General features: G+C 40.9%; 1 protein-coding gene across 1 annotated transcript in view; it reads left to right on the forward strand.

The window, feature by feature from the left end:
• Positions 1-574: 574 nt before the first annotated feature.
• Positions 575-13,980, forward strand: part of dlg5a (discs, large homolog 5a (Drosophila)) — a 35,671-nt gene continuing 22,265 nt past the window's right edge. Inside the window, 3 exon segments of the mRNA XM_027015173.2 lie at positions 575-1,340; positions 9,339-9,407; positions 10,620-10,782. Coding sequence (XP_026870974.2) covers positions 1,043-1,340; positions 9,339-9,407; positions 10,620-10,782 — 530 coding nt within the window. The 5' untranslated portion in view covers positions 575-1,042.

The raw sequence follows: 13,980 nt of genomic DNA on the forward strand, positions 1-13,980 counted from the left end.
TGAGTTGGAGATGAAAACTTGTCTATGCAACTGTTGGCACATGATCATGACTAAAACATGCATCCATCAAAAGGCACAGCTATTAAATTACGTTTGGTCCCTGTGAACCAGGCATCTGAAGTATGTACATCACTACTACCTTTAGGTCCTTTTTCTCCCAGACACATATATTCCATAATCACATTGTCACATCTACAACAAACATTTTCAAAATCTTTGTGTTGTTGTGAGATTACGATGTGTCATCTATGTGGATCAACGCTTGTTCATCAGAAATTGCCAGTAAAAAAACGTAATGTCTGTGCATGCCATATATACGTATCAAGCAAGCACATTTTAACTTTACAATATTTTTAAGCGATGGAACACTATCTCCCTATACTCAATGATTTGAGCACACCACAAATAACGAAAATAATATAACTACAATAATGTTAAACAGAAACATAATACAAGTACACGCCCATTGAGAAAAATCAGGTGTGTCTGTGTAAGTCTCCGCCCAGTTTGACCTTACATGGCGATTGTATGGAGAGTTGATTGACAACAGGCAGCAGCTACTGAGCTGCCGAGACATGGCGGAGCTTACAGTTTAAGTAGGGAACGCCAGCGGACTTACGTTAGTTTTGCTTGCAGTTAAGTCAGCACCTTGCAGAATAAATGGCAAAGAAGAAACTGTAAACGTGGAAGGACTTGGTCTGCGTGGGACTGGAGAAAATGGAACAAGTTGCTAGATGTAAGTGAGCTGGACAAATGTAGCTAGCTAGCTAGCTAGCTAGCTATTTATCGCTGTGTAGTGCAGTCAACAGCCTCAGGCAACAAATATGGCTTCGTGTGCCTTTTTGCTATTTGTAACAAAGAAATGCTGTATCAAGCCATCATATATCATGGCAGTGTTGCTCAAATCGTACAAGTGACAACAAGGAAAGAAGTTCCTGCTTCATTATCGGGGTTCTGTTGGAATTGAGTCGAGGTCAGTGTCTCCACCGATATAGCAAGAAGCTAGCTAACGTTAGTTAGCTACGGAACTACACGAACTGCCATGGAGCCGAAGCACAAAGAGTTGTTACACCAGTGCCACCAGAACTTATTGGAGTCCATCACAGATGCAGAACACCTGATTGACTTGCTGAGTAAATCAGGTACCCTCAGCGAGCGGGAGAGGTACGAGTTGGACCAGAACTGTTCCACCAGCTCGGAGAAAGTGGACCATCTTTTGAAGATGCTGATGAACAAGGAACGCGACCATTTCCTGGACCTGTGTGTGGCACTGGAGAAAACGTACCCTCACCTGTATTCTGCCCTCTTCACCAACGGCGGAGCTCCCGCTGACCATTCTGGTAAGGCACACAGTATACCCAGTATACAAAAATCAGGTTAGGTCGTTAGGAATGCCTCATCATCAACGCAAGTTGCAGAACTGATTTAATTATTTTATCTTTAGCACTGATAACGTGCGTAAACGCTGAACATCTAAAAGCACAACAGCTCAGATACCTATACGAGCACTTGGTCTATATATAAAATCAAAAGGAGGTAAAGCACATTAAACTGAGCGCTGCTCTGACCTGATAGTGTGAATGTTTGGTCTATGTTAGTGCAGTGCAGATAAGTTCTGTAAGTATAATTATTTTCAACGACTAAGCATTGAAAACACATTACTTCTGTGTAGGTACAGTAAGTTTGAGTATGATAAGTTTGAGTATGAGATCCACACAAGTAGGAGAGTAGAAATACGGATTTCAGTTAACTTGCAAGTTAAGTTTTGAAGTACGTTTTGCGTGTGACATGAGTGTCAGTTTGGTGAAAGTAGCCCCCCTCCCCCCCCCCAGGAAAAAAGAAGTTGGAGCAAGGGTTAAAAAAAATTGAATTCAAGTAGTTTCTCTGTGTTATTTAAGCAGCTGTTCTTTCGTATGATGTTCATTGATAATAAGCATGGTCATGATGATGTCACCAACACATCCATGGTTAAGGCAGACAGTTTCCATGGAAACACTTGCCATGGTGCCATGGCACATTGATCTGAACATGCATGTACAACCTGTGAAATGGCTCTCGGGGTCCCTGTATGCCAGTGTAGGTGCACAACTATGTGCATAGCTTCTGCCCTGCTGTTTTCTCTTATGTTTATTCTGTTGTTAAACATTTGATTGAAATGGGCATGAGTTGGGCCCGAGGGCAAGCTTGTGAGTTTCCTTGTCATTTAATCCACATGTCATCATTTGATGCTATTTGCCTGATTTGTTCTGATGCAGTAGCTGTGTGGTCTTGCCACTGTTGGCCTCACAAAACATTCTGTGAACCTTAACTGAGTCTCTTGAGGTTTGATGATGAAAAATGGATGTAAGGTCATAAAACTCAGTGTAGGAGTCTTTGCTAGAGAGAGTATCCAACATGAGTAAGAGTTGAATTAGAAGGGGGGGGGGGCATGGATGCTCTCTGAGCGTAACGTTGAGCGGAGTGGCCATGCCCTTTCTGTCATTTTAGGAGATCCACTACAGAGGAGTACTGTCAGCTCACACACATCAAAGGGTTTGTGCAAGTGAGCACACTCCCAGCCTATAAACCACACGCACTAGAAATAGTGCTCTGTAAAACAGAATAAATGCAGGTCCTTGATTCCCCGCCTCCTTGTCATCTTTGCCCCACATTTCTTAAATGTACATTATTCTAAAACTCTTCAGAGCAGTGGTAGAGCGTTTTGGGTGGAAAAAAAATCTTAGTTTGCATTTGCTATAGACACTACAGAGTTCTTCATTTGTGCATAGCCTTTGTTCTACAATCTAAGCTCTTTGAGACATGCATTATCCTGCCCCTCCACCAGTATGTATGTATTAAAGCTTCTGCAGTGAGCCATGCACCAATTCAGGTTGAAACAGATTTTTGAAATGTGCTTTTCATTATCTTTACTGTGGTTAGTCGGTTCATGTGATTATTGCGTTAGGCGTGTTGGTAAGAGACTAGGACATGCCTGGTCTCCCTGCAGGCTCTGAACAGACAGATGAAAGGCTGAGCTTCCACGCTTGCTCTCTGTCATTTTCTATCTTATGTGCTCTCTCTCTCTCTCTCTCTCTCTCTCTCTCTCTCTCTCTCTCTCTCTCTCATGCCTTCTGTCTTGCTTTCACTCTCGTGTGTGTGTGTGTGTGTGTGTGTGTGTGTGTGTGTGTGTGTGTGTGTGTGTGTGTGTGTGATTGTGATGAGCAGAGTTACACTGATAGTGACCTGCTCTGCTCTGAAGTCATTCTCTTAAGCTGCAATTGCTGAGCTTCAGCTCTTTTCCCTGCCAGGCTTACACACATACATGCACACACACCCACGTGTTACACCAGACTAAGAACGGGAGCCGTGGAGGAGGGGCGGCTTTGGTTCAGCACAGGGCAGTGTAGTGGCAGCTCCAACTGCTCAGCATGCAGGCTAGAGGAGCCACAGAATATGTGTGATGGCGCTTGTATCGAACACCATAGACGATCATACATCAGCTCAACTAGAGAGGCCAAAGATCAATGTTGCAAATCAGTCTCGTAAAGGAGAGCAATGAGATTTATATTCAGAGGATGGTTATTGAATAGTCGTGCTGCAAACAAGCACATTTCCAAGACTGAAATGAGTTGGGCTTTATAGTAATTGATTTCTCATTTCTGTTGACTAGTTCTGGTTTAAGTTCCCAGCACTTTGAGTTTTTTTTGGCTCATGTGCGGTTTTCTCTGTAACATAGGCCTACATCAGACTGTGATGTTGATTTAGATGCTTACTGGTAATGTCTCCATTCTTGACTAATCACCCCCTCTGCACTCCCTTAACACAGGATGATCACATCTTGTGATCTACTACACAGTAGACTGTTTCCCAAGTGGTTGTTTTGCTGTAAAATACAGTAGGCAGATGCCATCCATATGCATTTGAAATTAAGTGATTGCTTCATTAGAAATGACTTGTCCAAAGTTCATCCAAGAGTGACTCCTCCGTGCAGTCAAACAAAGGGTCAGGCAGAGACAACAGGCCTTTTGTTTTAAGCAAAGCTACCCAAAAGTGCACCATCAGCAGCTTGCACTGTTTACAGACCATAGGAGCTGTCAACTTGGATCCCAATAGATCACACATGTAGACAGAGTGAGTTATGGTGTGGCAGTATGTCACAAGGAGAGCTCTTAAACCCTCCCCTCTGTAGATGGCTTGGAGTTCCCTCCCATTCCTTTTCTTGCTGCAAATCTGTGAGATTGCCATGTTTATGATCACTGTATAATGTAGTGATCATGATTTATGTGTGTTCATCTTAAAACATCTACTGTTAATGTTGTTAAATTTCATCCCATATTTACAACTTTTCAGTGTTTTCAAAACCTTCATATTTGTGAGGGGGTTAAAAATGAGGGCAGGGTCTTGAGGGGACAAACTAACTAGCGTTCAAAGTGGATTAAACTGAAAGCATTGGTGAACTTTTTTATGGATAAAGCCTATAATTTAATACATTCAATTTACAATATTTTATGTATTGAAACATGTATTGATTTTTACAGAGCTCTATATACTAGGCAGATTGGTTTGACTAAGAAAAATACTTTTCAGTATTTTGAAATAAATGTATCATGTCTGCAAGAAAGTAATCCTATGAAATACTGCAGTTGAGTTCTAAAAATTAAAAAAGCTGAACTGCCCTATATAATACCTTTTTATAGCTTAAGACTCAATTGCAAACTCTCAGAAGAGATTGAGAGGAATTTCAACTGTTCAGTTTTATGTTTCCATATACTGATGTTAATGTTAAAATGTATTTATATTGTACTGAAATAATTATACCTGGAATAGTTAACCCAAACATTAAAAAGGCTGACTTATCTGTTTATAGGCCTGTGCTGTTACTTTTGAATATGATGAGTGAAATCATGTCAGTCTGAACTAGCTTTTGTAGCCAAGCACTGACATTGGTTCAGAATGCTATGAAATATTAAAGTCTTGCTCTGATTCAAGGTTTCTTCAGATCTAAAAAAAGGATTTTAGGATCGCTGCCTTCTAACATCTTTTTCAAGGATGGGGTAGCCTACCTGTGTGCGTCCACCATGCGATCGCCCTCCTGCTCTGATGCAGTGAGAGCAGTGCTACATTCAGTCATTGATGTACGCCTACTTTAGTAGCTAGGATCCATGAAGGCGACTTTATTTTTATCTGGCAGGACATGAATCAGTGCACCTACTTGGTAAAACTGATGTGCTGCTAATGTTGGCCAGTGTGTGTGTTCACGTGGACTTAGAAGTATTGATATAGGCCCCGTTTTGTTTAATTCTCCCCTCCTGTGCCTAGCAATTGGTGATCATTTATAGTTATGGTACTACTAACAGAAACATTGAGAAATTGTCTTGTAATTGTGCTCTATTAAAACTGCGTAAGTAACCTTTCTTAACTGCATAAGTAACCTTCCTGTGACTCGGTCTTTGCGCTAGCCCTGAGCCTTCTAGTGTCTCTTGCAGCACCAGTATACTCTCTCACTTTTAGCATATTGTCCGCCAAGAGGCAGGACTATCAGAAAGGACTTCATTACCATTTACAAGTGTTCCCAAGCTTCTTAATGACCAAGGAAGGCTCAGGAAATGCCAAAGTCTAAATGCTGCTTTGGAGGGAATGGAAATAAACAGTGCTGCGCTACCCTCTATCACTGCTGTGGCCTGGATTGATAGCTGGCTACATCAAAGTCTCTAATAAATGCTTAAATCGCTCTTCCACAGTGATTCGAGTGATCGACATGTTCAGCTTTTGGTAAGAGTCAGCCTAGAGAGCCGAGTGGGACAGTCGTCTGCTGCAATGTGTTTCAATTTATTTTGAACTTGTTGGGGAGACTGTGAATGGTTGCTGCAGGGAGTTTCATACTTCTGTGTCTTTGAATCCCCACTGTTGTCCTGTGGGCTAGACCCACATTTTTCTTGCAGTACAGACAGCATTTGATATGTCTGTCCTTGTTTTTGTGCTGACTGGTAAAGTGTAAACTTGGATTGTAATGGATTGTGCTATACAGCAAGCTAGGGCAAATTTGAATGCAGCCAGTTAGCATTTTTTGAAGGACTGCCTCTGTTGTAAATGAACTGTTGCTTATCCCAAGGTGACAAAGTTAGCACAGTGCTTTTAAACTTGAATCAGTCACAAGATGAGTATTTCTGATTTGTCTATGTATTCTTCAGTATGGTCTGTTCTTGTTTGTTATAACCAATTAATAACTGCTTTTAATACTTTTTCTGTCACACCTGCACCTTGACATCTTTTGCAGACGTAAATGTTAGGTGGGCGGGCTGAGAGCATTTGAAATACATGGGCTTTTCTGATTAATTGGACTGGCGTCATTTTAATTGCTATGGATAATATCTGCTCAGACATCCGGTTTCTTACAGTTTGGCTAGTTTGTGTATTTTCTGAGAATCCTAATGACTGCAGCCTTCAGCGATGTGCCAGAATTCATGTCGTAGAGGACTAAAGTCTCGTACAGTTTCCTGGTTTCTCTGATCAAGCACATTGAACCTGGCCATTTAACCGCAGTTGGGTGCCTCTGCTTTACAGCGTCGCGTAGAATGATTATATATTGCAGGCTGTCGATAGGTTGCTTGTGGTTAGCTATGTGTCAGTTGTACAGGATGTGGTGAGCATCAAAGCGGAACCTTCCCGCCGCAGTGGTGCTTGTGGTGATGGCTGTAATGGAACTCATGAAGACTTGTGTTGAGGTTTGTGTGCCACCTCCACCCTCGTTACCTCTGTCTTCTTTTCTGCCTTTTCATCTTCCATACCGGTATCACCTGCTCTTTGTGGTCCAAGGATTACATGATGTAATTTCATCCATTATTGTAATTGGTGACTATTATATTACATTGCTGTCCAGCCTGATTTTCAAAAGTGGGAATGTCCCTTAATTTGTGTGACATCATCTGATATGTGAGAGCCCAGTGCTGTTGTTTCTATTTTACCCACCCATACCCCTCTTATCCCCCACCCCATAGAACTACTGTAAACACTGCCACATCACATGATCAACACTGAGTCCTGATTGGCTACTACTTCTGAACCTTGCCCTCGGTGCCACAGCCTTGCCATGTGGCCTCATGGGAAACTGCAGGCTGACTGAACAAAGGCTTCCTGGGCCGGGTGGTGCCTCTGCTCCTCAGGCCCTTCACGCTCTGGCTTTCAGCTGTCTTTAGCAGAAAGGGGCGAATCTGAGCTGGGTTCACTCCAGATTTAATCAAACAGCAGTGGCTCCTACAGCAAAGCAGGAACCCGGCCAGAGTCCATTTGATTTAGAGGCCTGAGATGTGGGTAAACAGAATCGTTTGTCAGGCTGTCTCTGTAGCCCTCTCTGCAGGCCCGCCATGATGAACAGGACTGGCTGACAATAAGTAAAGCTGACAGTCCTTAACTTAAAATAGCAGCTGGGCTTTATCAAATATGGTATTGTTGCAATGCAAATTATTATTAACAGACCCAAGTAGACTCCTCGCCTTTTGAAGCCACATGTTTGAATCAAATTATTGTCATTTGTTGAGATATGCTGATTAATCTGAATCATGGAAAAGCGGATTCTGCTTTGGGGACACACATTTTTAGATAAATTCAAACTAAAACATTTGGACATTCATAATTAGGTTGTTTTTTTTCCCTGTCCTGATCAGGAACGCTTTGCTGCTCTTCATTTTTGACATGTATGAGAGCTGTTACTTGTTTTGCTTGTGGGTGTGTGGGTTTTTTGTTTGTTTGTTTGTTTGTTTTTTTTGTTTTTTTTCCTGGCAGGATTTAAAATAAATTTGCGATGGAAACATTTTTACCCCAGTTTTTGATGGCAGGGGGATTCGTGGGGCTTGAGTACCTGTCTCTTTAAATTGACTGTTTGACACAATGTGTACAGCCGAGACAAAACAAAAGCCCCACTGTGGCCTAAGGCAAGGGCTGGCTTTGCTGACCTACTTAAAACACAGAGATGATCTTTGTCGTTCTTCTGTCACCTCTAACATGACTATTTTCTGTTGTTTCCAAGTTAACATCTTTGCCGGGTGTAATGGCCTTCCCTTAAAATAATTAGTTGACATGATGATATTCAAGTTTGTTCGGTAAGCTAGTTTGACACATGTAGGCTAGACTATACAGAAGGGGATCCTTAAACTGATGCAGTAAGCTTTAAAAAAAAAAAAATTTAATAAATGCACTCAAAGTATGTGACTGATGTTAAGTTGTACTGGTTGATTTCTGCAGTCTTGTGGGCAAGGGAAGTAAGATATCTTTCAACATAGGCAGTGCTGGCCATTACAATTTGCCATTACAACTCTTGTACAGAAAATTATTATTTTTAAATGTATTATTTATATAAAAAAAGTAATTAGTAGGCTAATGAATAATTTAGGCCTGTGCAGTATGTTCAAAACTGATGATCCAGTGTACAATATGCACTCTATTTCAAATCTTCAAAAAAGTATGAAGAGAAATTAGTCATCATAAAGCCTGCCTGTAGGCATGGGGAGAGAGCACAGCTCGTGAGCGCTCACTGCTAGTGAGAGGAAGAGCGGGAGAAAGGGCCCTGGAGCCGAAGGGCTGTGGCGATCAGCAGGATTGAATGACTTTTTCTTTTTTTTCTTCTTTGGAGCATGTGTGTCTGGAGGCATTTGCGAGGACACTGGCGGAGCAGCGTGTGGGTGCTCTGAGGCTTGGGGCCAGTTGTGCAGATGGGACACATTGTGCATCCTTTTTTAGCACGAATATTTTTGTAACAGATGTCTACAAAAGAGTCCCTTGCTTAGATATAGGAACTGAAATGTTCTCTTTTTGCCACTGGCGTCATCGGGGCGGTTATTGCTTTGCATAGAACAGATCCAAGATACGTCTGCATGGTTTGCAGATTTAGTTGATACAAAGCAGATATCACTATTCCATATCAAATTAAAGTTGTTGGACATCTTCAGTATGCTACCCTGAATGTTTTTTCTTTTTCCATTTTGCCAAAGGGAGTTTGGAGAGAGTTAATTTGCAGCCAGTGCTACTGCTTTGCATGCAAAGCTATTCTTTGACTATTAAGACTTAACCTCATTGTGCATTATATCATAAATGCAAAGCGTAGTACAAACAGCTTTCTCCGTATTAGCTACTAGCCTATTTGTGTGCCTTGATAAATATTTTGGAGGCAACTTTTAATTATTGGTCATATCCCTTAGCCATGATTTTTGTATCAGCACACAATCAAAATGCAATGCATGATGACGAAATAGGAAAATGATTTTTTCACACAGACATATTTTTGAATGATTAACAAATTCAGCCTTAGATGAGTGAAAGTGTGGTGTTCTTAAATGTCTCTTGCTCATTTCTCTTCTGTGTAGGGTCCACCTACAGTGTCCTGTCCACTATGCCATCCGATTCAGAGAGCAGCAGTTCCCTCAGCAGTGTTGGTATGTTAGAGGCCTATTGCCTGTACTTTTCTCCATTTACACACCCCATAACACATCTGGGTCTGTCTGCAATGTATCTCCTGCTGCAAACCACCAATTATTGCCCATATTACATGTGGGGGCTGAGCTCTAGTGTTTGGAGCATGTGTGATCCCAGCTGGAATTCAGGTTTGCCACAGACACCTCCAGTGGCCTTCACCTGCTTAGGTCTGCGTGAGACGCAGTGATGCAGCAAGAGAGCAGGCAGAGAGTCTGCAGGCTGGGAGGATGGGCTTCCCTCTGCCTCTGTCCTCAATGGCCAACCAATGGCTTCGCAATGCAGAGAATCTGAGCTCATAAATAGAGGAGGGAAGTCAGGAAGCAAATGTGACGGTGTCAGATGGATGCCTGTAATGGAGTCTAGAGATCCATTATTCACAGTTCAGAGGTATTTAAAATAGAAGGAAAAAATAGTGGTTGCAGTGCCACTTCAGAATTGTTAAGGGTCTCTAGAAAAAGGTGAAATGGCCTTTATCCAGTCATGTGCACATTTCTGTTTTTTTCTTTTTATGGAAGTTATCGTCATTGTTGCTTCATGAATCCAAAATAATTCTCTGAATATTTGCAGAAGATTGTCACAGCAAAGACCTGAAGATTAAAGAGGAATCTTGGTTGCAGAATGTCTGTTCTTTGATCTTTTTGACATTTTAAGATTATATAAGTATTGCATCTCTGTGAGGGTTGCAGACCTAGTCATAAAGTGGGGATTGTTCTGAGCTCTAGGGTTACTGGGTATCTAAATGTACACTTACACTTTTATATAATAAATATATATATTTTCCCATTGTTTGGCAGCGACTGTATTTTGTCATATACAATTGCCAGTATTCCTAGTATTTTCAGAAGTGTATATGATTTCACATTACCATCTTTTTGTTTTAAATTGCCTGCTTCAGACTGCTACCCATGTGACCTTATTGTGAGCTCATTCACAGTGTTAAGTTTTCTCTGTTTCTAGTCTTCGATATCTTGGCAGTGCCGTTCACACATTGGTTTCAGTTTAGTAGCTCTCAAAGCCTGGGTCCAGCACTGACTGTGCAGTGAGGTGGTCATCTGGGTAGTGATCTGCAGAGCACTGGGGTGGGTGGTTGGCCTCTTCCATGGGGCATGCACACCCCAGCCTTTGCGCTGGGCGAGCACTCCCTTGCCCCGGTGACGTGCTCACTGTTACAGGTACCAAAGCCTCCTCCCCTCCCCCTGCGCTCAATGACAATCGGCCGACCAGCGAGAACCTGGACGCCGTCCTGTTCCAGCTGAGGCAGGTGACCAGGGAACGGGACGATCTGCGTAAGCGCCTTGCCCTGGCCTCCCCCGGAACCACCTTCGATGACTGCAGGTACAGCTCATGCCCCATCTCATCCTGACTGCACATCCAGCCTCACATTAAAAAAGCCATCAAGAAAGATCATTCACTTGGAGAAGAGCCATGTAGCGCTTCCTTTAGGATATGTCAAACACCTGTTTTTGCAGCTATTAAAATGTAGAGAGATGTAAATGATCTCTTATACCATGGTAGTTCCATATAGCTTCTGTAACATGGTGTAATGCACAGTAGTGTGGCAAGGACTTTTTAAAAAACTTTTTTTGTAAATGAGCCCTTTTTACAAAAAATTACTTTTGACTTTGGCTGCTTTTTGTCCTTTTCTATGTCTAAGTGAGGAACTCTGATTCAGTTATGTTGAAGGTGGGGTTCTATGCTTCCCAAATGGACAGGAGTGGGTCTTAAATTTCTTTCTGTGTGTGTGTGTGTGTGTGTGTGTGTGTGTGTGTGTGTGTGTGTGTGTGTGTGTGTGTGTGTGTGTATATAAACTTTTTTTTTTTTTTTTTTTTGCGGGTCAAAGGACTCTGTTGAAGGTGTGGCAGACAAATGCCTGGCAAGATACAATATTTACCTGTACTTTCCTTAAAACCAAAGAAAGCCTAGTTTTTATTATATTAATGTGTGTTTATATATGTGTATATAAAAACTTATAAACTAATTATAAACTTATCGCCCAAGCTTAATATTAGGCAAATATTTAAGGCAAATGATTATCGTCTCAGAATTATCCCGATAAACGATATTATTGCATTAAAAATTTATTTAATAAGTATCCCACATGTCCGTTACATGGTCTTTCATTTGTTTCAGTCGTGTGATCCTTATATTGTTGCCTGTGTAAGTGATCTGCATCTCAGTTGGACAGTAAAGGAGAATTGTAACAGCTAATCTTAACTTTGTTTTTTGCAGAATTATGTTAATGAATAAGAAATAATAACACCTGTTTCTCATGCATGTATATTAACATATATATATATATATATATATATATATATATATTATGCAAATATTTTGTATTTTTATTCATAGCAATAAATTATGAACTTCTAATTTTTTACTACCATTTGCTAGCACATTCTTTGCCATGAAGACAAGCATGCTAACCTTGTCAGGTTTAAGATGAGAGCTTGAGGAGGTAACATTCCCAGCTGTGCTAAAAGCATGCTCGGATGGAATATTTGTTGCACACACATACGTGAGTATTTGCGCAAAGGTCTTGCCATTAAAGGCAGGCGTTTATCGTTCGTGCCCCACCTTGCTAGCGGATCATCATATCCTTTGATAGTTGGTTCCTGTTCATACGTTGTCAATTCAGCAGTGTCTCGCTCCTCTTCAGTGAAAGACACTCATGATAGTTTTCTTTGGACAAATAGCTGCCCAATATTTTCTTCTTTAACAGGGGTTCATCCTCCTCTTGTCTCGTGAACACACTTGTTAGGCCCTGTTCCAGCTCCATTTTGACCATTGTATTGTATGACCATTGTATGACCATTCAGCAATTCATCTTTGGCTAAGCGTTCCCCGCTTAATCGGCTGTCCAAGAACATTGTAATGCACATCAATCTTTTGGTCGACTTCAGTTTTGTTAAAATCCCGCGTTTGATGTCCTTCGTTAGCTGTATGTCTGTTTCCCATACACTCGATATTTCGTTTTTCAGAAGCTGAAGAGTTGGCCAAAGCGACAATACAGTGACACAATTCTCTCCTGAAAAAATATCAGTGAAGTCTGCAACTGGCTTAAAAGTCTTGTTCAGTGCTTCCAGTACAGCAAGGTCCTGTGAGGTCAGTGGCTGTGCACAGTGGTCAGCAGCTAGAACCCATCCAATTGCTTGGGCATGCTCAATTTATTCTCTCAGTCATTTTTGTTTACATCCCCACTACATGGCACAATCTTGTTTTAGTACAAGAATGGTGAAAAAGCATTTATTCACTTATTTATTTAATGAATATTGTTATTGTTTAAATCTTTTTTATATAAGTAAACAAATAATTATTATTAAAGTGCAGAGATTTATGTATTTTATTATTGATTAAAATAAAAGAACCACATTTAAATAAACAACATTTATGATGTTTGTTTTATTCGCTAACTCAATTGTTTGTTCGTTCATTCAATAATTAAACTAGTCTTTCTCATAAGTCTGATTTTGAAAACACACAGTAATAAGGGAATGTTCTGGGAGTTGGAGTTCTTGTTGAGCTTTCATCAAGGCATGCTTCTTCTGCCAGCTTTGGGGGAAAAAGTACCAACGATTGATCTGCGTACACTTCCAGAGCTTGTACCGTGCGCTGTCTTTACTTCTTAATTGAATTCGTCACACCCAGATGTATGTTATGTCCAAAGCAATTTAACTGTTGCTATTCAAGTTCATCTGTCATGGCTGACTTTATATTTGCAGCGTTGTCTGTTGTAATGCAGGTTAATTTTTCCTCATTCAGCTTCCACTCCGGGAGTACAGAGCGAAGACAGTTGGATTCAAGTTTCCACTTTGGCAAAATTAAAAAATGTCCTCACTGACATATATGGAGTCACATTAGTACTTGACCACATGTCAGTTGTTAGTGAGTAAAACTCCACTGTCTTGAGCAAACTGGAAACTGGTAGCATTGCCACCTTTTGGTTTTCTGCATAGGCGGCATGTAACACTGTTGACGTCCAACGGTTCTCGATGTTTGTCTGGTTGGAAACCAAAACATTTCCAAACTGGCGCGGTGACACCCTTCAAGCTCATCCATTTTTACTGTCTACCAGGGAGTAGGTCACATGTAGCAGATGTTGTTTCATTTGCATCTACCCAGTGTTCTTTGCCAGAAACTCTACATTATAATCTTTTTAAGTGGCAATTTAAACATAATTTATAGTAAATTAGCTGGTGGTGATATGCTCATGTGACCATCTTTTGTGTTGTTATATAGGTCTATATAAACAATCTAATATATGGTGTATGGAAACATTTTAAGTCAATGGTTAAATAATGGCATCAACAACAAAAAAAGTCTCTAGTAAACAACATTAGTATGTGATGATAAGAAATGGAACGATAATTTACCTAATATAGCCACTGGTTGGTCCAAGGTGCGCTCGCGCTCTCTCTCTCTCTCTCTCTCTCTCTCTTTCTCTATTTATTTATTTATTTATTTATTTATTTATTTATTTGTTTGTTTGTGTGTGTGTGTGTGTGTGTGTGTGTGTGTGTGTATGAAGGGGTATTT

The sequence above is a fragment of the Electrophorus electricus genome, chromosome 11, assembly GCF_013358815.1.
Source record: "Electrophorus electricus isolate fEleEle1 chromosome 11, fEleEle1.pri, whole genome shotgun sequence".
Taxonomy (NCBI): domain Eukaryota; kingdom Metazoa; phylum Chordata; class Actinopteri; order Gymnotiformes; family Gymnotidae; genus Electrophorus; species Electrophorus electricus.